The 26,252-nt window shown below is 38.8% G+C and overlaps 2 protein-coding genes across 4 annotated transcripts in view; both read left to right on the forward strand.

Moving 5' to 3' along the window:
• The first annotated feature begins 375 nt into the window (after window positions 1-375).
• STEAP2 (STEAP2 metalloreductase) lies at window positions 376-8,964 on the forward strand. The gene is made up of 4 exons (XM_021689745.1): window positions 376-867; window positions 3,597-4,124; window positions 6,543-6,707; window positions 8,677-8,964. Exons 1-4 carry the CDS (start codon window positions 376-378, stop codon window positions 8,962-8,964), a joined length of 1,473 nt encoding a protein of 490 aa, XP_021545420.1.
• A 12,741-nt stretch (window positions 8,965-21,705) lies between these two features.
• CFAP69 (cilia and flagella associated protein 69) overlaps window positions 21,706-26,252 on the forward strand; it is a 57,250-nt gene continuing 52,703 nt past the window's right edge. For all 3 annotated transcript variants that reach the window (XM_021689758.1, XM_044920132.1, XM_021689759.1), the window contains exon 1: window positions 21,706-21,825. In XM_021689758.1, the coding sequence (XP_021545433.1) occupies window positions 21,706-21,825 (120 nt within the window). The remainder of the gene's footprint in view (window positions 21,826-26,252) is intronic.

Genomic DNA, 26,252 nt, shown 5'->3' on the forward strand with positions numbered 1-26,252 from the left:
TCAGGAGACCAGCAGCCATTGGTACCACCTTGTTGGAAAGGAAGACTGTCGGGCCTCACTCCCGACCTACTGAATCAGAATCTGCATTTTAACAAGATTCTCGGGTGATTCATGTGCACATTAAAATTTTAGAAGCCCCACTTTAGGATATCAACTTTGTGACAGTTCATTTTTCTACTCTGACATCCTTTGTTAGCTTACAAGTTATGTCTGGCTAGGTTCAAGGTTTTTATAGCTTGCCAAAATATTTTACCTCTAGAAATGAGGGGTGTTATTATAATGTCTGGAAGTGGATGAATGCTTGGTAATAGGTAATTGATGATTTTATTTTCTCTCCCCTAGGATTTCTCTGGTGATCTTGAAAGAGCCCGTATCATGGAATCGATGTCTATGATGGGAAGCCCTAAGAACCTTAGCGAAACTTTTTTGCCGAATGGCATAAATGGTATCAAAGATGCAAGGAAGGTCACTGTGGGTGTAATTGGAAGTGGGGATTTTGCCAAATCGCTAACGATTCGACTTATTAGGTGTGGCTATCATGTGGTTATAGGAAGTAGAAATCCCAAGTTTGCTTCCGAATTTTTCCCTCATGTGGTTGATGTCACTCATCATGAAGATGCTCTCACAAAAACAAATATAATATTTGTTGCTATACATAGAGAACATTACACCTCCCTTTGGGACCTGAGACATCTGCTTGTGGGTAAAATCCTGATTGATGTGAGCAATAATATGAGGATAAACCAATACCCAGAATCCAATGCTGAATATTTGGCTTCATTATTCCCGGATTCCCTGATTGTCAAAGGCTTTAATGTTGTCTCGGCTTGGGCACTTCAGTTAGGACCTAAGGACGCCAGCCGGCAGGTATGTATTTTTTTTTTAATTTTTAAAATTTTAATTTCTTCTTATTTAATTATTGAAGCATAGTTGACATACAGTGTTATATTAGTTTCAGGTATGTAAGATGGTGGTTCAACAATTCTGTACGTCACTCGGTGCTCACCACGAGAAGTGCGGTCACCATCTGTCACCGCACAACATTATTAAAGTACTATTGACTATGTTCCCTCTGCCGTACTTTTCATCTCCGTGGCTTACTTATTTTATAACTGGAAGTTTGTACTTCTTAATCCCCAACTTTATTGGTATTTATCTGGTATTTTGTATTCATATAGTGAAACAAATGTCAGACATTTAAAAACCACATTCTGACACTCTCCAGTGATTATCATTTTGAAAACCGTGTATGAGCCCCTGAAAATTCATGTCCTGACCTTGTAAGGGTACATTTCTATCCCTATAAAATAATGTGGAAAGCTGAGAAAATTACTTGGACTTTCCTGTCATAACCAGCTAATTCAGGAAAGGGCAAAGTTGGCTGACGAACAATGGGACACATTGCGTTGGGTCTCTCCTGGCTTTCTCAAAAATAGAAACAATAAGAAACATGTCTTTTTTCTACCTCTGTCTATCTCCCCAACTCTCCTCTCTCCCGCCCCCCCCCCTCCTCCTTCCTGGCAGCTATTCGGTAACAGTATTCCATCTGTGTAAGAAACGCTATTTAGTATGATCCTCAAGAAGAATGCTTTAGAAGAGCCTTTTTATTTTATGAAGACTATTCGTAGAATTTAAAACAGTGCAGTTCGTTTTATTTAAAGTGTAGATTTTAATCTGTGTGGGGAGGTAGATTGGATTTCTTAGGTTCTTTTTTAGGGTATGGGTTCTATCTAGTTCAACTTGAGAATAAAGAAGATGGGAGCTCCATCAATGCCTTTATGGAACAAGAGCTTTTATAAGTAAACACATAAAATAGTGCACCTTAAATATTTTTTAAAGGTGTCGTTATGCATTAGAGGTGAGCATGATAATAAAGTACTTTCATTATTTTTGTTCATAAAGACAGTTCATGCCTTAGATTCAGTGTCTTAGAAAATGAATTCAAGTATTGTATCACCGTGATAACCATTCACTTTCAAATCTTTAATTTGGAAGACTAGTAAAAGATTATATACTTTCTAAATCCTTTTTTCTTTTGGATATCCATCAAAGTTTAGGAATGGATACATACCAAACAAACTAGGGATAAACCTAAATTTAATCCTTTGCCCCTAATTGTGGTAATTTTAATTCTTTAACAACTACAAAAAATACAAACTACAAAAAATATGGAATTGAATTCAAAGTGAGCTACAGAAGTAGTTTCATTTGTATTTCATAGCCCTGCCTTTGTTATGAATGTTTGATTTATACATTTAGGTTTGTAAATTAAATGAATTTTAAATTTATTTCAATTTAAATGTTACAGTTTATAGGTTATATTTATAGTTAAATTTTACTACAGGGTTTTGTTTTTTTTTTTTTACAAGAAATAAAAAAAGGTCAGCATTGTCACAGCTGTAATAAATTAATTTAGAATGCTTTTCTTTATTTCTTTGGAATATGGGTATTCTTCCCCACTCCACTTTAGAAGTTCATGAAAATTTGTGTAATAATATAGACTTTGTTATTCATCTGGCTAACGTTAGGTAAGATTAATAATCCAAAGAGCTCTACATTGTCAGCATAATGCAGATTTTAGCATGCAAATATTTCAGTGTGGTCTGTTCCAGAGACCTTATATAAACATCTTCAGGGATATATTTAGGAATTTGTTTTCCCCAAACATTACCCAGAGACTTTATGGCAATATTTTTCGAGCCCTAAGTGAGTTGACCTACCCATAAGTAAGGGTGGCTCACTTCAGCAATGAATTTGTGCTCAACAAGTATTTGTTGAATTTTCAACTACAGTAATATTTCTAAGAGGGTTAGGTAGTTTGAAAGTCCAACCTCACCCCCACCCGTCACTTCATTATATAGAAGTAACACCTTAATCTTAGATAATGGCAGTTGCTTTACCGTTTAAATTAAGCCTTATAATACCATTTTCCCCCCACACAGGTATAGTATCCTTATTTACAGATGAAAGAATTTCATATTCTGATCAATGAAGCAATATAATAACTTGAGATTATTCATGGTTTTTTAGATAACTTGGTGAATCGGTTTCTAAGCCAAAGATAAATTTTACAAATAGTACAGCATTGTGCCATAAGTTAGAGATTTTTAATTGCAAATTCAACCATCCAAAGTCCATGCCCATCTTCTCTCTTGCTGAATGTCTGTAAAGGACAGCGCTTGTAATCCCTCTACTAGACAGAATCACTGCAGTCTTAGAATAAGGTATTGTCCTCGGAAGCCTGGGGAGCCCACCCTACCCTGAACTCCACCTAGACCTTACCTTGCCGCTACTGAACCACACTTTCTAGAAACCTTTCTTTCCTCCTCCTTCCTTCCCCTGCAGACGCCCCAATCCCACGTTCCAGCCGGTTTTTCCTGCATTTTATTTTCATGTCATCACAGGTAGCAAGGACTTTGTTGTTTCTATGACACTGTTTTAACCTATTAATAAATAGATTAATATGTTAATAAATGCTTTATCTCAACTTTTTGCATCACTCGAGGTCATCACATGCTCCATACGTGAAGTGGACCTTGTGAACGTCACCATTTTTATAAACAATAGTACTGATGAGTCTTTTGTTTTTGCCGCAGGTCTATATATGCAGCAACAATATTCAAGCTCGACAACAGGTTATTGAACTTGCCCGTCAGCTGAATTTCATTCCTGTTGACTTGGGATCATTATCATCAGCCAGGGAGATTGAAAATTTACCCCTGCGACTCTTTACTCTCTGGAGAGGGCCAGTGGTAGCCGCCATTAGCCTAGCCACGTTTTTCTTTCTTTATTCCTTCATCAGAGATGTGATACATCCATATGCTAGAAACCAGCAGAGTGATTTTTACAAGATTCCTATTGAGATTGTGAATAAAACCTTGCCCATAGTTGCCATTACTTTGCTGTCCCTGGTATACCTAGCAGGTCTCCTGGGAGCTGCTTATCAGCTTTATTACGGCACCAAGTATAGGAAATTTCCACCTTGGTTGGAGACCTGGTTACAGTGCAGAAAGCAGCTTGGATTACTAAGTTTTTTCTTCGCTTCGGTCCATGTTGCCTACAGCCTCTGCTTACCAATGAGAAGGTCAGAGCGGTACTTGTTTCTCAACATGGCTTATCAGCAGGTATGGAACATGCTTGTTATTCATCAGATACTAGTAAAATACCTTACCAGTATAATCTGTAAAATGTGAGATTTAAAATAGTGTCAAATTTTACAGACCTTGTGATGGAAATTTTGGCATATTTAGGGAGGGGAAAGAATTTGTTCTTTATACAGTGTTTCTGTATAAGAATTATGTGGCCAATTCAAAATCATTTAGGCTAAAAGCTGCTGCTATACCTTTGTTTGAAGAATAAGAACAGAAATAAAGGGTTAGTAGGTTTTTTCATTCCTTTTTTTTGTTGTTATGACTGCAATGATTGCTTTTAGCATTAAACAGTTATTTCAATGTTTAATTTGGCCGTGTTCTGTGAAATGATAAGGCAATTCTCAGTAAACATATGCGATAAAATTAGAACCACTGAAAATACAAAACAGAATAGGAAGCCAAGATCAGGAGGCATACATATACAAGGCTTTTGTTATCAAAAAGAGGAGGAAATCACTCAGGTGAAGCTTTAGTTCCTGACGCGAACCTTTATAGCACTCAGCTCTGAACGAAAATCTCACAAAGCTTCATGCAAGGAGCTTGATGATGGAGCCGAGTAGGAGTTTCCTCAATGATTCCCATTCAGCAAATGTAACATGAGGGGTTTCACTGATGCTGTTTGATGTAGCATTTACCAGTGACAGCGAGGACACTGCACCAAAACAAATGGGAGCTTTTGCATTTCATAAGGAACCAAGGCATCATGATCCAAGTATGTAGCGCTTGGTACTTAGGCCTATTTCAACAGTTTCAACCTAAAATAATGTGAAAAAAATTAGTAAATTGATGTTCTTTAAGCCATTGTCTCTGTAAAACCCTTCTTCTCTTAACTGAATACTAAGGCTTTGATAACTGCTCCACCAGCCCCCTCACTGGGCATGGAGTTGTTTGCACAGATCTCAGCCCCTCATGGAGGCCGAGCCTGGACACCATCTTAAATTCTTCAAGCTCCTTCTGCCTCAGCCCTTACCCTCCCCCTCCCTGAGGCCCTTCTACTCTGCTCTACTTTCACTTTTTTCAATAGCGTTTACCACCTCCCGATACACTTTATGTTTTCCTTGTTTATTGTATGTACAATAAACTGCTTACCAGTGAGAAGGTCAGAGAGACACTTGTTTCTCAACATGACTTATCAGCAAGTAAGTTCATCGGAATGTAAGTTCATGAGAGGAGGGACCTTTGTCTGCTTTGTTCACTGATAGATGCCTAATGCCTAGAACTGTGCCTGGCACCTAGTAAGGTGCTCACGAAGTCTATCTGTGGGACGAATGAATGAACCGGGAGGCCGGGTAGGTGCAGGTTGTAAGCTCTGGGTCTACCGAGGTATGTTGCTGTTCTGTATTGTTGTGTGGACATCAAACAAGATAATAAGAGCCTTTTTCCACAGAGGAGCTCTGTGGCTTTCTTCGGGATGTTGGTATGATTGTTCCAGGGGCCTAAGGCTCAGAACTAACTTCTCTTTTTTTTTAAATTCCAAGTTTGTTTGGTTAACTGGAACTGGACAGAGTGAAACTATGTCAAGTTAGAATCTGTTATCCATGAATAGATACTTATTTAAATCAAAGCTTTAGCCCAGGGAGTCCAACCTTTGACTTACACTCTAATTATATTGTTTACGTGTAAACAGACAATTCTGAAAGTAGTCCCTATAGAGAATACCACACATTCAGAGTTAATCAAGTCTGACTTGATTATATATGTATTATCAATGTAAGGAAAAGACCTTTGGAAAAGTGCTATAGAGGAATGAGGCAATAGGACAGTTGGAAAAGCATAGCAGTGAGGCAATTCAAGAGAATACATGTTGGCGTTCAGTCTCACTTTATCCATAGGGAAATCGCAGCTTCCTGAGGAAAAGAAAGTAAGAAAAAAGAAAGAAATTACATACAAATATTCTTCAAGTGAGAAAAAGAGATACATAATTTAGAAATTCTCTTCCTGGATTCTAAGTTGATCTAAAGCCAGGATGTACCCCAAATAGTCAACCGAGTTTAAACCAACTTAGGAAAGTACCTCAAAACTAAGTCTAACTGCCAGTCCTTTTTTTATGTCACCTTGGAGCCAACCACTTGGCATTCCTGGTCTTGGGACTCCAGACGCCCTGTAACTGTGATGTATGACAGTGTAGGTGGCAGATTTACCCACCCCCTCGCATGTATGCAAGGAAAGAGAGACTCTTAGTCCTCCTTTTATTTAACTCTCCCTTCTCTTTTCCCCACACCTGGCCTGGCACAATACCATCCGGTAATAGGTTCTCCATCCCAGTCTGTTAAATTGGAAAAATACAGCTTAAATATGTCCATATATGATGTATTCTTGTGCCAAGAGTGAACTGTGCTGAATCTGTGAATATTCTGCCAAATCGAGGAAATTCACATTTACTCTCATTAGGTTCATGCAAATGTTGAAAACTCCTGGAACGAGGAAGAAGTTTGGAGAATTGAAATGTATATCTCCTTTGGCATAATGAGCCTTGGCTTACTGTCCCTCCTGGCAGTCACCTCTATCCCGTCAGTGAGCAATGCTTTAAACTGGAGGGAATTCAGTTTTATTCAGGTACGTGGGTTTTTCTGGTGAGAGGTTGGGCGGCATAGAATTTAAGTGTTAAGTACAGTTTAATTTTAAATATGCTTTTTTTTCAAAGAATGCCTTTGGGGCTACATTTATGTATCTAGCTCAAGGAACGAAAATTGCTGGAAGCCAGCCTAGGACCATTCTGGTTTAGCAAGCAAAAGACCAGTACAGTATTCTACTAGAAGACTTTGATAGCACTGCCTACTGTGTTATGGATAAAGAAAAAAAAATGGTGAAGGTGGGGGATGGGTAAGCTTAGATCAAGTTCAGTGCCAAAAGTCCGTTTGTTACTTGACCAATGAGTGAAGAATTTCTTTATATTTTGAGTCACTCTGATCCGTCTAGAAAAATCTCATTAATTTGAATTCAAGTGGGGAGGTCAGTCTGAATATTGTAGAAGAAATGTGTGTGTAAACACACAGACACAAATAGTGGCAAATTAGGTGACTGGGCTGCTGGATTGCAACAAGCAACCACCCTTATGAATCTTGTTCGTATATGTATTTCGTGTGTTAGTTGTATATATGTGTCTATGAGTATATACAAAAGGGTTTCAAAACGGCTCTGTGTTCTTTAATAAACATTCACCTTCTCCAGTAAGAGTTACTTAATAAATGTACATATTTATAAAATATGTAACTCAAATTTAGACCCCACCTATATTATCACAGAGTCAGTATTGGTTGTATCCAAATAGTTTATAGCACAATATGTGGGTGACTCTCATTTGGTGGTACACTCAATTCTGTTTTGTTTTGTTTGTCTATGTGCTTGAGCTTTTTTTTTTTTTTTCCCCAAGTCATCTAAAGAGCTCATTCAAGTTAAGGGCATCTCCCTATCTGAATTCATTTTTCCTTTTTGAAGGAAAGAAAACATAAATACTTTTCCAACTGTCAGTTTAATCACACCTGAATAGAAATAGAAGGCCCTCTGATAAAAGGTGTTAGATGGGTGCAAGTGATCATTAAATTGAGATGAGTAACTGCAAAACAGAACAGCTTTCTGCTAGAGAGTTGATCCTTTCCCAGTGAAGTTAGACATTACATCATTAGACTGATGTAATGTTACAGAGACCATTTCTCAAGGTAAGCAATCAAACGTAGTAATTTAGGGAGCCCAGAATGCTGACCTTTTAGATTTTCACCTATGAACCGCTTAATGGAAGTACTCTTAATAATTTCATTTAATGTGGTCAGTAAAACCACATGTTTGAAATGTTATTCATATTACATGCTAATACTATAAGATTTTTCATATTTACCTCCAGCTAGTATATATATGTGGGGCAGGGTGTGGGGGGAGTGTATACCCAATGAGAATGCTTTTCAGCACTTAATTTTATTATATATGTATATATATCTGTGAATATATATACATATATATATACACATATTTTTTAATACACATAACTGGTGGAAATGTGGATAACCTTTGTAAAGAAGTTCTGCAGTTTTCATCAGTACTCTTAAGGAAAACCCAGATGTTTTGACCAGTAATCCCCCTATTAGAAATAAGTTCTAAGGAAATAAACCAAAATACAGAAAATGGCTTATAGTGGAGGAAAGTTGGAAACAGTAAATGATCAACAAAAAAGGAATGATTAAGTAATTTATAACACATCCATTCAATAGAATATTATATAGCATTTGAGTCATGTTTTCATATTTAATTACTTGAGGAAAAGGTTCTTGATATAATCATCAGTATTAAACTATATGCAGTGTGGCTTTATTTGTATAAAATAAGATGTGCAAACACATAAATAAATATATATGAAATTTATGGAAATATTAAAATTGTTTAATTCAGTAGAGAACAAAGAGTAGCTCAATAATTTAAGATAAAATAGTTTTAGCACACTGTAAGTATGGTGTAGCTGGACAGGTTAATTTATGAGTTTGAATAATTTGTTCCTTATTCTCTGTTTCTTTTTCTTCCTCCTCTACCCAAGTCTACACTTGGATATGTCGCTCTGCTCATAAGTACTTTCCATGTTTTAATTTATGGATGGAAACGAGCTTTTGAAGAAGAGTACTACCGGTTTTACACCCCACCAAACTTCGTTCTTGCTCTTGTTTTGCCCTCAATTGTAATTCTGGGTAAGATCATTTTACTCCTTCCATGTGTAAGCCGAAAGCTAAAGAGAATTAAAAAAGGCTGGGAAAAGAGCCAATTTCTAGAAGAAGGTATTGGAGGAGCAGTCCCTCATCTCTCACCGGAGAGGGTTACAGTAATGTGATGATAAATGGTGCTTCATTGATGCCATGTAGAGTTCCACTCATGCCATTGTTTTTATGACTTTCTTTATGTCATTTGCAAGTGCACTGTCAAATTGATGTGGGCTGAAATCTGTCCAGTAAGATCTCAACCAAATTAGTGGTAGGAGTTTCTTGAAATTAATTTTCACAGATGTCGTATTTTGGCAATATGAATTTTTGTTGTCAACTTGTCCATTTTGTTTTGCACAACCATAACACTCTTGTTATTTTAACAAACTATTCCATAATCAGGCAAAGATATTTCTGGTTAATAATATAGATATAACATAATGTTAAAAAAAAAACAGCAGAATTTTAAGTTTTAGTATAATTTAATGGATATGTGTTTTTTTTTTCCTGAAGCTTACCTAAGGTTTTCATTGTTATCCAGCTCAAGAAATAGAAATGCATAATCACACATTAACTTTAAGAAAGGTCACATTACATTAGCATCTAGGTAAGGGTAAATGGTAACATTCCTATATTTTTCTCATAAGATCGATTTTGAAGAATGTAATTAATTATATGAACCAGTGTGATCTGTGAACAAACACAAATTTAAAAAAAAAATCGAATCTGAAATTATATTTGAAATGCAATGGAGACATGAAATGCATACTGATAATATGTACCTCATGAAAGATTTTATTCCATATCTTGTTACAGAGCAGTTTCATTTGCCTGTTAATTATGTTAGTTAGGGAGAAGACCATGATATTTGGCTTCCAAAAGTGATTTTTCTAATATGGTACCAAGCCTGGGAATCTTACAGTTGTTTCCACTTAGAGGGAAGGTGTGAAATTTACCCACCAATAGTTGTTTGTCAGCTGATCTATGTTGTTGCACGTTGGTCAGACCCCACTTTTATCTGCTATAAGATTTTACTGACATTCACTGAGGGATGGTAACATGCCAGGCACTGTTCTAAGCACTTTACTTATATTATCCCATGTTGATATTTACAACAAGTCCACGACAGAGGTAGTTACTATCCTCATTTTACGTATGAGAAAACAGAAGGTTAGAAGAGTAATTTGCCCAAGGTCATGCAGTTAATAAGAGGCAGAGCCAGCATTCAAGTCGAGGCAGTCCTATTTCAGAGGCTCCAGTTTTAACCGCCAGGCTGATGGTCCCTGCTCCGTCCCCATGCGTTACCATGATGCCAATCTGGATGCTTCCTCTTTGGTCAGTAAAGGCATTGACATTCTTTACAGTGTGTTGTGGGTATCAAAAATTTATGAAAATATTACAGTCATATATTTATGATTGCTTGTGGGATAAACTACAGTTCCTTACCTGGCAAGAGGATCTTGCCTGGGACATGACCTTGGAGACCCATGGCGGTCCAATACGATTCCCTATGCATTGAGGGACTCCAGGAGAGATAGGACCATAGCAGTTTTAATGAATGGCTGAGGTCCTACAGAATCTTTAAAAATCCCTGTAGAGTTTTTTCTCTTCCAGAGAAGTCCTCCTGCCTGTTCAACCGTTCAGTAGGGACCAGTTTGCAAGCATTAAGGATATTAAGAAAAGTGGTTAGGGGCACCTGGGTGGCTCAGTCATTAAGCGTCTGCCTTCGGCTCAGGTCATGATCCCAGGGTCCTGGGATCGAGCCCCGCATCGGGCTCCCTGCTCCGCGGGAGGCCTGCTTCTCCCTCTCCCACTCTCCCTGCTTGTGTTCCCTCTCTCGCTGTGTCTCTCTCTGTCAAATAAATAAATAAAATATTTTTTTTAAAAAAAGAAAAGTGGTTAATTATAAATCTACTCTAGAGATATAATAATCATACATATTATTCATAAAATTTTTTAGTGTTGACATTCCACATTAAAACTGCATTTTGTTCAAACCTTGATTAGAATGCCCAACATTTTTTTCCCATTTGTTCTTTCCTTATTAAACTAGAAAGTTGCAGATAAGATACAAGTATGCATTATGTAATTATATATCCTGAAATTATAACTTTTCTAAACTTACCCACTGAGGTACTACTGAATGCAGCCACAATAAAAGGAGTTTTGGTGTGGGGGCAGAGGGAGAGAGAGAATCTTAAGCTGGCTGCACACCCAGGGGCCCAATGGGGGGCTTGATCTCACGACCTGAGCCAAGATCAGGAGTCGGACACTTAACCAAGTGAGCCACCCAGGCATCCATAGAAGGAGTTTTATTTAGTGGAAGCTACCTTTCCCACCATTGGCTCTTTCCCTACTGCTGCACCCTGTCAATTTGGTAAATCACTCATGATTCTCTGGTGTTCTCTTCTTGGTGAATTTTAAGTATCTTGTACTTCTTAATTGAGCTCTCCATTTTCTTTACTTTAATTCTGTTCTTTCTTGATAATCACTTACTTGCTAGTTCTTAGTAGGAATTCAGTTGGGTGATAACTTTTAAAGGGAAATACCCACAAACTGTTGTAGGGCATTACTGAAATTAACAGCATATTTTCAATATTTGCTCCTCAAGTTTCACTCTCAAGAGCATGCTTTCACCAGTTAATGTAAAAATACAATGAAATATTCTTAAAAGTTAGATGACTATTGAATTATATTGTTGCATGTGTATATTAAGTAGCCAGTAATATAAATAACATTATCAAGGGCGCCTGGGTGGCTCAGTTGGTTGAGCGACTGCCTTCGGCTCAGGTCATGATCCTGGAGTCCCTGGATCGAGTCCCACATCGGGCTCCCTGCTCGGCAGGGAGTCTGCTTCTCCCTCTGACCCTCCCCCCTCTCATGTGCTCTCTCTCTCTCATTCTCTCTCTCATAAATAAATAAAATCTTAAAAAAAAAATAATCATTTATAAATAACATTATCACTACTACAGATAAATGGGGCCTTTGAAAATGTGAAAATAAAAATTTATGAAAATGTATATAGGATGTAGCTTTTGTTTCAAATGATAATATCTCCTTTTTAGTACTACAAAGATGAAATAATTTTGAAGTTTTAGAATAAATGTAATATATTCATTATAATTCTAAATGTTTAAAAGCCTTTCTAAAAATACAGAAATATTGACTTTTGTTTATTTAATTGACTTTTAATTGCTTTATTTTACCATTTTCTACCAGATTCTTTTTCTTACTCATTATTTCTCATAATCACTTTTTTTTAAGTCATTACTCTGACCTCAGAAGTAGGACTGAATTCTGCTCTTGCTAGGTATGAGAAAGTGGTGGGAACTTTCAAGTAGTGCGGTTTGTTTCCTGATGTGTACTTTGAGAAGTGCCCCTGAGAAAATTATAAGAATGTAGAAAATATACCCAGTCTTAATCCTATGCAAAAAAACTAAGTAATTTTTTCCTAAGAGGAAAATAATCATGGGCTGAATCATGCTATTTAGCGTTTGTGTGCAGATTTCATATGTCTCCTCTATTAAGAATATTTAAAACCATGTTTAAATAAGATTATATTCATGCTAACATATATTTTTCAAAGCATATATGGAAATTTAGCCCAGATTGTCTACATGTAGAGATTTTTATTTAAATTTTAAAATATTTTAAAGTATGAAGAAATTATATTTATAGGTATTTATTGGAGATAATTATTTTGTGCTACATACAGGATTGGCTAGTGAGCTCCAGTATTAAGCTACCTGATTAATTTCGTATAAATTAGCCCAATCTTGACTTGATTAAGGAATTTTACTTTCAAAATTAATTTGATAATAGTAATTTAAGGTATATTCATACTTACAAATTATGAAAATTATTTGTGTAAAAGGGCTTCAAGAATCTATCATATCCGATTTTTGTATTGTTTATCTCTTACATAATATGATAAAATTTTAATTGTTTTTAATTGCCTTTTGCCATTAAACTGTTTCATAATAAATTCTGTACGAAGAGTTTTGCCCCCAAATAGAGGTTTATTTGTGAAATGGCAGGTTTCTTATGTGATACTTTAAATGAAGTACCCATAAATGTAACTCACAACTATTTCTTTAGGAATACTTTAAACATTGAACCTGTATCAGTCTATAGAATCTCTGTTTTGAAATAAGTATTCAAACAGCCTAAAATTTGGTGTTGAAATTATTTTGTGAATTCCTGATCTAAAGTATTGCTACACATAGTATAACATGCCTCAGTCGTGTTACGATTTCTACTTGTGATGTGTTGTCATGAAAAGGAGATAGATGCTCTACCCTCAATTGTTCATAAGTCAGTAAAACAAATTCTGGTAAATATTCAGTATATGTAATTGCTCTAAATGAACCTGAACTGATTTTTGTGGAAACACAGTCTGTTCTTACCTTTGAACAGTGAATTTTACAGGAATGAATGGGTTCTTCAATTTTTTTAATGCAAGAAAATTATAAAGTGCTAATATTCAGAGATTCTGTCCAAAACAATATTTAGTTCAGCCTAACACACATACATACTGGTATTTTTTTAATTTTCCAAATCATTGGCCTTCCATCATGCAGTCATCCAAAATTAGGGCAGGCTATACATATAGGATTCTCCCAGTGGCTGGAATAGGCTAAATTAAATCACCAAAACAGGTGCTTTTGTATGATTTTCAAATTGCCAGCTTCAAGGAAGTATCCTCTTAAGATTTTCCTTGAAGGTCCTTCATAGCTTTGCACGTATCCAGCCTGCAGAGGAACTGGAAGTTCTCTCCCAATGTCTGGTTACCCTACTTCTTTAAAAGCTGCTGCCCATCACATTACTCAACTGCCCTTGCAGTTAGGTGTCCCAATGGGACTGAGGGTTGGCCAGTGAGATGTAGGGGGACGTATGAGTAACTTCTTAGAAGTCTCTTCAAAGAAAAGCAGCATGTGTTCTTTATCTCATTCCTCCATCTTGCTGCCGGAATTGTGGATACAACAGGAGGCCTGGCAAATGTCCAAGAGGACCAAGGCCACACCTGAAGGAATGCCAGTTAGAAACTAGAAAGATCTTGACTCCTTCACTATTCGACTCCCTTTTCCTATATTTGACCTGCTGTATATTTGGGTTTCTTTATATGAAGTCAAAACAAATCCATTCTGGCCTTCAGTTCTTTGTCGTGATACTGTTTAACACTGTTTGAATGAACTAGATTGCAGTAAATCTTACTTTTAAAAGTTTTTAAAGGATAATGTGCGATTCACATTAGAATTGATTTTCCACTGTTAATTATACTCATTTTCTTGCCTTGATCTTTCATTAGATATTTTGTATCTGCTTGGAAAAATACCGTCTTCTTTATAACTGTGTAATGGGTATTTGTTAAAACTCTGTAATCTCCAAAATATTGCTGTCAAATTACATGCCATGTTTTTATATCATTCTCATAGATATGCCTTATGAACATCTAAATAAAAAGTGTTATTTAATGTGTTTTAACTTCTTTTTTGAAATGTTATATACAAATGGATTTTTCTTTCTTACTGAATAATAATTTCAATATTTGATGGAGACCATCTATTTCTTTGTAGAAGTATCTAGAAAGCAATACATGTAATAGTTTTGGGGTTTGGGAGGTTTTCTTTGTTTTTGCCAAGATAGTCATTTAGGAAAATATCCACCGAATGAGGTAGTATTTTAAAAATTATTTCAGGGCGCCTGGGTGGCTCAGTTGGTTAAGCGACTGCCTTCGGCTCGGGTCGTGATCCTGGAGTCCCCGGATCGAGTCCCGCATCGGGCTCCCTGCTCGGCAGGGAGTCTGCTTCTCCCTCTGACCCTCCTCCCTCTCATGCTCTCTGTCTCTCATTCTCTCTGTCTCAAATAAATAAATAAAATCTTTAAAAAAAATAAAAATAAAAATTATTTCAGGGGCACCTGGCTGGCTTAGTCTGTGGAGCATGCAACTCTTAATCTCAGGATTGTAAGCTTGAGCCCCACATTGGGTTCAGAGAGTACTTAAAAATAAAGACTTTAAAAATTTTTATTTCGGGGCACCTGGGTGGCTCAGTCGGTTAAGCGTCTGCCTTCGGCTCAGGTCATGATCCCAGGGACCTGGGATCGAGCCCCGCATCAGGCTCCCTGCTCCGCGGGAAGCCTGCTTCTCCTTCTCCCACTCCCCCTGCTTGTGTTCCCTCTCTCGCTGTGTCTCTCTCTGTCAAATAAAAATTTTATTTCATTTTACTAGCATTCATTAAGTATCTTTAAACCAGGGCTCAACATATAATAGTCAAGCTATATTTTCTAAGCTCCCTGATAGCAAAAAACTGTATCTTATTCACTAGTATATTCCCAGTGTCTAATGCAGGATGATTCCACAGATACTAATGAGATAATGAATGCTGACTCATCTTTAGAGAAAATTATGTTATTTATCACCCTACCTTCATGCGGCTGTGCCTGCCTCCTCCTGCCCACACCCCTCCCCATCATTGTCTCTACTTCTTGCCTTGCCTGCTGGCCACCATCACCACCGTCGCAACACTGTGTTGAGGAGAAACGGACATTGATGCCTGTGCACGGGATCTGGGGAAGCTCTAGCTTGCCCCGCAGCTGCCAGGAAATGCATGGGTGTTAATGGCCTGAGAGTAGGGTTGCCAGGTAAAATACAGTACACTCAGTTATTATGAAATGCAGACAAACAATGAATAATTTTTTATGTAATTCTATTACAAATATTGCATGGGACTTTTTTTGTTTGTGTTTGCTAAATCTGGCAACACGACCTGAGGGTGATCTTTGACCAAAGAGATGTAGCACAAGAGGGAGCTGGTGCATAAATTCTCCCTTCCTTTCCCCCAGATAAGCTGTTCCTTAGTGCAGTAATTCTTAAGGCTTCCATGAAAATATCATAAAAGACTGAGCAGTTAATTAAACTGCATTTGTTCCAAAGCTATGGCCAGCTCAGTAACACCTATATTTGCCTGCCTCCACTTCTACCTTTTCCTGACCTGCTTCCCAGAGAGAGTGCCACCCATTAAAGTGGCAGCAGGTAAATGTTTGTCATTTGTTTATGGTAGGCTCTAGGGAACCTAGGCTGGCAAATTAACTTTGGTAGTGGATTCTTCAAATAGAAAATGAAACATGACATAAATGATGATTTTGACAAAGTCAGGCACTCAGGCTCAAAATTCAGATCGGTTGAGAGCTCAGAGTGGATACATCTCCCAAGGGCAGATTCACGTTGATCAAATGTACAGTGACTGTTAAATCAGAATAGCCGTTTATCACCACTGTGAAAAATAATCAATGTCCTACAGGTAAGGATACCAGTGTTGCCTTAACTAAGCATATTATATTCTTTAATTTGTTCTTTATAAGAATTTATATTATAAACCAAAGTATGCTGGGATTTGTTACAGACTGAATTATATCTCCCTAGAATTCATATTAATTCATAGGGCCTTTAAAGAGGTAATTAAGTTAAAATGAGTTCATATGGGTAGGCCCTAATCCAAGGATGACTGGCGTCCTTACAAGAAGAGGAGATAAAGACAGAGAGGGAAGACCATGTTATGACAAAAGGAGAAAATGGCCATCTATAAGCCAAGGAGAGAGGCCTCAAGAATGAAACCAATCTTGGACATTTTAATCGTGGAGTTCTAGCCTCCAGATTGTGAGGAAATAAAATTTCTGTTGTGTAAGCCACCTAGTCTGTGGTATTTATTTTGGCACCCCTAGCAAATTAATATAGAACCTATGGAATCAGAGCAGGTCAAGTCGGTTATAGACCTTGAATAATTAATGTTATTGGAATAAACTTATCTGTTTAATCCTGCTCCACAATAAAGACGGTTCTATCCTGGGGGTACTACCTCTAACCTCCCACCATGTAAATACAATAGTTTTTAGTTTTAAAAGCTTGAGAGCATTTTCATTTCATGGAATATTCCTATGTCATGGGACTGAAGCTTTGATCAGGTAAGAAGTGCTCCATAAATTTGTTTCATTTACATATGACCATTGATTTAGTTTCTCCATTAAGCATGAATAGCTCCTCCACATTCCTGTTTAAAAAATCACTTGCAATTTGGATTATTAGTACATTTTTTATTAGAATGGTTGACTTCAGAGGTGGCTGTTCTTTTACTTTTGTTTTCTGTTGCATGTACTTCTTACTCCCAGATTTGAACTAATGATTCTGTTGGAAAGAAGCAATTACTTTTCTTTCTCTCTTAGGCTTTGTTTCTGTAACAATCAACCTGAAAGACTTTTTAAAACACTAAAGTAGATGAAATTCCAGCTTTATATGTGTTCTTCCTGTTACATAATTCCCCTAAAGCTAATCTACTAAGACTATACTCTAATTACATTTTCTTTTTTTTTTTTTCTAAAGATTTTATTTATTTATTCATGAGAGACAGAGAGAGAGAGAGAGAGAGAGGCAGAGGGAGAAGCAGGATCCCAAGGAGCAGGGAGCCCGATGCAGGACTCGATCCCAGGACTCTGGGATCATGACCTGAGCCGAAGGCAGACGCTTAACCATCTGAGCCACCCAGGCGCCCGAATTACATTTTCTTATGTGCTATAAAAATTCTCTGTTTAAAATAGATTACTCTGACTCACAAAGGAATAACATTTGCTTGAACATTTGGAACACCTGGCATGAGTTTAGAGACTACAAAATTCATATGTAATCTAAAATACTTAATAGAAACATTCTGAAGTTGTACTAATGCATAATTATAATTTTACTAAACATTGCTAATTAGGCAGTGTGCAAACAAGTATCAGAAAAAATATCAGAAGGACAATGTTATTTCTTAATATTACACTTATGTTAAAAATATACTTTATTTTAAAAGTTAAAAATCTGGAACTCATGATGTAATATATGTTGGCTAACTGAATTTAAATAAAAAATAAATGTATATACGTCAACATATCATTAAAATGTCTAATCTTCAATCTACAGCTTTTAAGAAATTGCAGTTTTAACTTAACAAAGATGTTAAATTCTACAAAATTGTTATCAGAGTGAAGCATTTCTATTCTCTAATTTTAATTCTCATATGTTTCTTTACTATTATCTTTTTGTTGAAATAATTTACCATTTCAGTAGTTAGCCATTTTACCTTTACATCCTTTTGTGTTCTGGTGTCTGGAAAATGTCCTGTGCTCTTGACTTAGAGCCTTCAGAAATCTGTATTAAAGAAGGTTCCATGAATAATGATTAAACTTAAATCCACTACCTAATTTAAACACTTAAGGCTTTTTTTTTTTAAGATTTTATTCATTTGAGAGGGAGGAAGAGGGAGAGAAAACCTGAGAGAAAGTGAGAGAGAGGAAGAGGGAGAGAGAATCTGAAGCAGACTCCACAGTAGCACAAAGCCCAACGTGGAGGTCCATCCCACAACCACAAGATCATGACCCGAGCTAAAACCAAGAGTCACTTAACCAACTGAGCCACCCAGGTGCCCCCACTGAAAGCTTTTTAAAAGCTTAATTGGTGCACTTACCAAAAAGTTAAGTCGGTTGGGCATCTGCCTTTGGCTCAAGTTATGATCTCCGGGTCGTGGGACCGAGCCCCATGAAGTGCTCCCCACTCGGTGGAGAGTGTGCTTCTCCCTCTCCCTCTAAACCCCACTTATGCTCTGTCTCTCTCTCAAATAGATAATTAAAATCTTAAAAAAACCCTCCAAAATAATACTACTGAAAACACAAGCACATACACACTAGACCAGTGCTTCTCAATTTTAATGTGCATACTAATCACCTGACAATCTAGTTAAAATGGAGATTCTGCTTCACTCAGTCTCTCCTGGGGCCAGAACTTACACATCCCTAACAAGCACCTAGGTAATGCCTATGTAGGTAGTTCAAGGACCCCATTTTGAGTAACAAGGACTTAGTGTTTACCTTACTCTGGGTAGCTTATGAAATGCTTTAATTTGGCTTCAAATCAAATTTAAAAACGAATTTATAGTTTAATGAACATTTACTGAGTACCATTCGCCAGACCAGGAGCAAAACATCACCCAGTAACTTGTTACACGTGCAAACCCTTGGACCCCAGACTTAACTGAAGCTGACGCTGGAGGTGGGGCTCAGGTGTTGGTTTTAATTAGCTTTCCAGATGATTCTGATGCATGCTAAATTTTGAGAAACACTACTCTAGATACTGTGCTGAGGGTTTGGGGTGCAAATCTGGATAAGAGGTTCTCCTTGCTTTCGAAAGTCTCTAGTAGGAAGGGGTTGGGCAACTGAGTCAATAAATACCACTAAGTATGTGGTGAGTACAAAACCATATGACAAAGTGGCATCTAACAGAGGATGTAAAGAAGGTTCCCCCCCCCAAAGTCACATGAGCTGAGTTTCATAGGGAGCTAAACATCTGCAGACAGTCCCATGCACAACATATGCAAAGGTAAGGCAGGAAGAAGCTTGGTAGCTTCGTAAAACAACAAATAATTCATTCAAGATGGCTTGAATGTGGAGTGTTGGTTGCTTCTCACCTGGTTGCCTCTCACTCTCAGAGTAAAACAAATACCATTAGAGCTAAAAACGAAAAAACAAAAAAACACAAAATTGGGATCTTTTAACTTCCCAGGTAAGGCAACCCATTTCTATGAAGAATTTCACTGATTTCACTGAGACGGAGAAGAGTTTTTAAGTGCTAGAAAGGGGAAGCTCATGGGAGTTATGCTAATTAAGCATTGGAAACTGGTGCTCTGGATATAGGACAGAATGAATATATAGGTTTGTAAACAATTGAAGTAAAGTAAATATCCTTGTGCTTGTGTGTCAGGAAAGTGCAATTAAGTCCAATGAGGAGAGTGTCACTTTCCAGTCACTGAGGTTTATGGACCCTTATCAGAATCAGCCTATTGTGTTGAAACACAATAGTCAGTTGATAACCGCCAAATAAGCTCTGCTTTAAGTGGAAAATTTTTCTTCACAGTCCCTCCTCTGCATCTTTCCTTCTGAGATGCCAGGCTCAACACACAAAGAATAACCAAATCATCCAGTTGTCAGCTCTCCATTACTATACTATATTTGGGTGCCATTCTCACAGAATTCCACTGTGTTTATTCAAGTGATTTCAGTCTCTCCTTTTGATGTGGTATACTCAGAATGTGCAACAGCAATTTAGCTGACATTAATACACTTGACACACCCTTTACACTCTCCTGCAGTAATAGCAACCTTAGACCTACTGAACCCACCTCTAGTTGTAAGGTCTGAGAGGAGCTCTAAAAATACCAGTAAGTAGCTGTAAAGATAAAAGAAAAAAAGAATGCTGAAGTCGAGGCAAGGGAGTCACAGGGAGGGGAGAGTGGTCAATAGGGTAAAATACTAGAGATTAAGTACAGCAAGATGAGGACAGGAAAGTGTCCACAGACCTTGACCACAGTGTAGGTGACCTCAGGGCAGTTTCAAGGAACCTGGGATGAGGAAAGTGGAAGAATAAACGTAAGTGAGGAAATAGTTACTAGAAATGCTCAATTCTCTTTCAAAAAAGCTTGGTTCCTTTGGCTATGATTTACATCAAGTGCTTCCATGCCCAATCTAGTTTTTCTGTTTCTTTTTATTTGTATCACCAGAAATGTCATTGAGTCAAATGTCGGATGTTTGAACCGGTTAAGGAACCTTAGAAATCACCGACCAACCAGCTCATTCTACAAATGAGAGAAATGCTGGGAGGTGAAGTGAAATTTTCACGAAGTTTGTTACGTGTAATTTTTAAGGCTATAAACTTTATAGACAATATAAAAATTCACGTTTAAATCTTGAAGAGTTTCTGAAGCCTAAAAAAAAAGACTGAAAGGTTTAAAGGATTTTAAGATATGTTTTCATAGCCACGGCTTTGGGGGTGATTAAGTTATACTGGTGATTATCATGAGCAGCTTTCCATTAAAGTCTTGACCCTTCTTGTGTCATTACTCAGGATACGATGGATAGATAACACAATAATAAAGATAAAGATAATCCTGACCATTTACCTGAGTACTTATTAAATGCCAAGCACCGCTTTACAAAACTACCATCTCATACTACCCTCTCACAGCAATCCTATTGGTAAGAAAAGTGAAAAACTGACGAGAAAAGATGGGGAAAGTGGGGCTTCCTTGTGTTAATTTGCTCTAGATTCCATGATTTGACTCAAAAGCCTGTAACACTGTGTACAATATCTTGTTTGTTATTTAACTGTCTGGTAGAGCCACTAAAGTACAAAAGAGATAAAAGGCAGGGAATGTCGGTGACACTGGTCACTTCTCCGCGACGATAAACTGCTCCGCTTCTACCACTATATATCCATCATCCATCACTCTCGTGTCCGACATCCACCTCTCATTTCTCCACCCACTCATGATTGATTTAAGAAGGCCCTTGAGAGCTTGTTTGGAGGTTCTAGCAGGGGAGATTTAAGAAGGCCCAGCGCAAACTAGCAAGACTGAGACACGTAACGCCAAGGTAACACTCCACTACTACGTACCGAAGTCTTCTACTGCCTCCTCCTTCCCGCGCGCGAGCAAACCCAGCCACTGCGAGCGTGGAGACACATTAGGGTTTGGGGTAGTTTGGCTCCCCGGGCTTCCGTAAGAGCCGGCGCTTCTGCAGCCCCGGCCCCGCCCCTAGCAACGCGCTGGCTTGTTAACAACCGGCCAGCCCGCTAGAGCCAAAGTCGGCCGGTGGGCTGCGGCGGGGTGATGCGGCTGGCGTCGCGGTGGCCGGGGCCACTGTCGGACCCCCGGGGCTTTTCGCGACTGTAGCGGCTCTCAGGCGGCCTTCCCTTTTCTGTGGCGGGGTCTCTTTGGGTCCTGCAGCTAACGGGAACAGGGTAGGACAGAAGGACCCTCCCTTCCATCCCTCACTCCGCCGCTGCAGCCATGTGGACAGCGGGGGCCGGTGCGACGGCCGAGGTCCAGGAACCCGGAGGCAAGATCAGGTCCAGGAGCACTCGCCACATCCCGGTGGTCGGGGTGGTGACGGAGGACGAGGAAGCGCAGGTACGGACGGGTGTCTGTGCTTTGGGAAGTGTGGGGGGGACGTTGAGATCTGGGGACAGGGACGAGTACTGGGGGCATCAAGAGCGGAAATGGGGGCCGGAATGGAAACTATCGGAACCCGCGGGACCGAGGTTCCAGGCGCGGAGCTGATGCCTTCGAGAACTGCGCCGCCTGAGGGAGGGGTTGGCTGTCGTCAGCCAACCTGTCCGGGGACTTGTGGCGCGAGCTTCTCCCGGAGCGTCTCTCTAAACAGAGTAAGCGAGGTTTTGCCGCTCTTCTTCGGAAAGTGTGACCACGAAGGTCTGGGAGGCAATGAAACGTTTTTAGTGGGGGGAAAAAAAAATGGAGTTGATGACCATTTTGTTTGCACTGGGCTTATATGTAGATACCTGTTATCAAGTGATGTTCTTGATATAGGCCTAAATTCTCTCGTGTTTAAATTTGCTGCTATTTTAAAACCTGCACCTAGAGGGGAGGAAAACGCTGTTAAAATTAGAAATTAGCCTCGTTTTCATATGAAATAGGAAGCTGGTGATGGAGTCGGAATGAATCGAGAAAGAACAAACCTTATATATTTTACTGTACTTGTATCTGGGTTTTGAGTTTACCTTTATTATGAATACAATATTAATTCTTCCAAGTCGGTCTGTTGAGGTATTTCACTTCAGAACCCTCGGCTGGATCTCCACTGGTGGCGGAGGTGTTTAGAAACTCTAAGTCGTTAACATGCTAGGGTTCCATTGCTCCTCCCTAGAGAGTACTGATCAAACCCTAAAACGTGAATACTATGAAGGAATCCTGCCCTGCCTCCTCACACTTGATGGCGTGGGGTCACTATGGGAATTCCTGTTGAGGTTTTGCTAGTCTCAGGCTGCGTCAGGAACCCTGTCTCCTACGTCCACATCCTGGAACCTTGGAGAGTTCCTTGGGAGTGGCCAGTTGACTGGGGACCTCTTCTTTGGGAATAAGGTTGAGCTCTCTGAGTACTGTGTGACATTTACACTGTAATAACCTGCGGAGCAACAACACTTTTCATGAGGAGGAGCGGAATGCTAGGGGAATTGACCTAATCAGTTTTGTGGAAGTATTCCAATCTGACGGGGAGAAGAAGGACTTTCAGGAACAGCAGCTCTCCACTCGCAAGGCTACAGGGGGTCTCAAATCTACCGCCATTCTCCCAGACACAGCACAACTGAGAAGTAGGTGAATTTGGTATCTGACGGCTCTCCTTGTTCCTTCACTCAGTGTAAAAAAGGGGGCGGGGGGACGAGAGCCGAAGGGTAGGGGCAGTGGCAAGGTTATATGAGGTAGGCTAATACGGGTTAAAAAGAAAAAAATGGGAAGTAACTTTTAACAAGCCATTGCCAAAATAGTCTACAACATATCAAGTAAAGCAAAACAGGTAAACCTGGTGTGTATGTGTGTGTATTTTCTCCCTTCCCTTTCTTTTTTCCTCTTCTTTCATTATTACCCCTCCTTACAGAGCCTTGGATTGTCATCCAGGAAGAAATCAATTTCTATTAGAGTTCTTAGCTTATTAATAACTATTTGTAGAAGCATTAATATTTTTTAAATTACTGGAGCAGAAGAAGGCAGTTTCTCTCAAAAGAAATGAAATAAAAACTTTTTAGAGCTGGGAGAAATGATCATTCAGCATTTTTGGGTTTTGTTTGGTTATTTTTACAAATGAGGACCCTAAGGCCATGAGAAGTTAACAGTTACTCAGTTTCTTTACTCAAGTGGGGTCTAGCAGTCTTTGCCATCATTAAACTGATAAACTTTTAGACTTTTGCCTCAGACCAGTGGAGGAAAGATTCTTAGAACTCTTGGAACACTTGAGATACAGTGTATCCGGTAGCTAAAAGTGACTTTGGCGAGTCTACCTCAGTTCATTAAGCCAACTCCATCCTATGCTTGAAATCACAAATTGTTTACCTTTATCTATTTCCTATTTATTTTAATGTTGCTCTCATTCTAAAGAATTGGAAGCCCTTTAGAGCAGTGCTTCTCAAACTTTAGTGTGCATTTGGAACGCCTGGGGATCTTACTAAAATACAGATTATGATTCTGTAGGGCTGGGGAGGAGCCCTGGATTCTGCCTAACAGATTTCCAGGTGATGATGCCATTGCTACTGGTTGGAAGACCCCATTTCCCACTCTAAGTAGCAATGCTTACTGTGTTATAGCTGCAGTAGGGTATGAAGAGTGCTACAGAATTTCACAGGTAACACCTGGAAAGCTGTAGGAGGTAGTTTCATATGGATCTCTTTTCTTGTCACCACAAGGTTTCAGTCAATCTTGGATTAATGTCACATCCTAGTCAGCACCTCTCCCTCTCTTCCCAATCTGTTTCCTGTAAATACCACTTTATTGTCCTCCTTTCTCCCTCTGAGCCCCACCCCTCTTTAGGATTCCACAAAAGCTTCTTATTGCTTACCTCACCAAATATAATTACACTGACCAGATCATTTAATTCTCTAGGCTTTGTTCCCTTTTCTATAAAACAAGCCTATGTTAGATGAGTGTTCCCCGAACCAGGGTGACCATCACAGTTGTCTGAGCAGTTAAAAAAACTGTACATACCTGGGCCCTAACTCACACCTACTGAATCATAATCCCCTGTGTGGAGTCTGGGACTTTTTAAAAAGCTCTCTCAAGTGATCTTTAGCCTCAAAACCACTGAACTAGATGATATCCAAAGTCTGCCATCCCTAAAGTGCCTCAGGTCTATTCTGTTGTGTTTTCAGGGTTTCCCAATGCATTATCTGAACTCATCTGTACTGGATGCTCTGTTTAGTGCCACGAGGGCAGAATTCTTGCTGGTAGTTTTTTCCTGTAGTGTCCCCCCCATAATCTCCCAGGATTCCCCAGTAGCACCCAGCACAATACCTGGTACTCAAGAGGTGATATTAAATATTTACTGAATGAATGCCCTCCCCTTTTTTCTGAATTTAAACCTTACCCTACCTCCAGATCCTGCCTCTCTGACATAAAGTACTCTCCCAATAGGAAGCACTTCCCATTTATCTTCACCCTCATAAATCCTCTCATAAATGAGCATAGTCCAAGTCTGAGTCACACCATTTCTCCCCTAATTATCACTTGTGTTATGTTGGCACCTGTTTCATTTGTCTAAATTTTGTCTCTGCCCCTAGAATATGGGTTCCTTAAGTGTAGGAAATTTATCTTAATGCTTATGTGTCCTTCTCCCCCGTGACTCTGAGCTCAGAGTAAAAATTTTTTTAAACATTATATCTTACTTAGTCCTCAACTTTACCATATAAACTTAGTATTATTATCCTGTTGCTGAAGCTGGGGCCTTACTTGTTAAGGTCACAAAGCTAATAACTGGGCTAGCAGGTTCCAACTGTACAACACAGTGATTTCACAGGTTTGTACATGATGCTATGCTCACCGCAAGCGTAGCTACCATCTGTCACCATGCAGTGCTATTATAATATCATTGACTATATTCTCTATGCTGTACCTCTCATCCCTGTGACTTATTCATTCCATAACTGGAAGCCTGTATCTCCTATTCCCCTTCACCCATTTGGCCCATCCCCACCATTCTCTCCCCTCTGGCAACCATCAGTTTGTTCTCTGTATTTATAGATCTGATTCTGCTTTTTGTTTGTTTATTCGTTTGTTTTTTTGTTAGATTCCACATATGAGTGAAATCATATGGTATTTGTCTTTCTCAGTTTGATTTATTTCACTTAGCATAATACCCTGTAGGTCCATCCATGTTGTCACAAATGGCACAATCTCATCTTTTTTTATGGCTGTGTAATATCCCAAAGTATGTATATATTACATCTTCCTTGCCCATTCACATGTCATTGAACACTTTGGTCGCTTCCATATCTTGGCTATTGTAAATAATGCTGCAGTAAGCATAGGGGTGCATATATCTTTTGGAATTAGTGTTTTTGTTTTCTTTTTTTTTTTTTTTTTTTTTTTTAAAGATTTTATTTATTTATTTGACAGAGAGAGAGAGAGCGAGAGCAGGAACACAAGCAGGGGGAGTGGGAGAAAGAGAAGCAGGCTTCCTGCCGAGCAGGGATCCCGATGTGGGGCTCGATCCCAGGACCCTGGGATCATGACCTGAGCCGAAGGCAGACGCTTAACGACTGAGCCACCCAGGCGCCCTAGTGTTTTTGTTTTCTTTTGGGTAAATATCCAGGGGTGGTATTATTAGGTCATATGATAGTTCTACTTTTTAACTTTTTGAGGAACCTCCATACTGTTTTCCATAGTGGCTGCACCAATTTACATCCTACCAACAGTGTACGAGGGTTCCTTTTTCTCCACATCCTCACCAACACTTGTTATTTCTTATCTTTTTAATTTTAGCCATTCTGACAGGTATAAGGTGATATCTCACTGTGATTTTGGTTTGCATTTCCCTGATTGTTAGTAATGTT

This window comes from Neomonachus schauinslandi, chromosome 12, assembly GCF_002201575.2.
Source record: "Neomonachus schauinslandi chromosome 12, ASM220157v2, whole genome shotgun sequence".
Classification (NCBI taxonomy): Eukaryota; Metazoa; Chordata; class Mammalia; order Carnivora; family Phocidae; genus Neomonachus; species Neomonachus schauinslandi.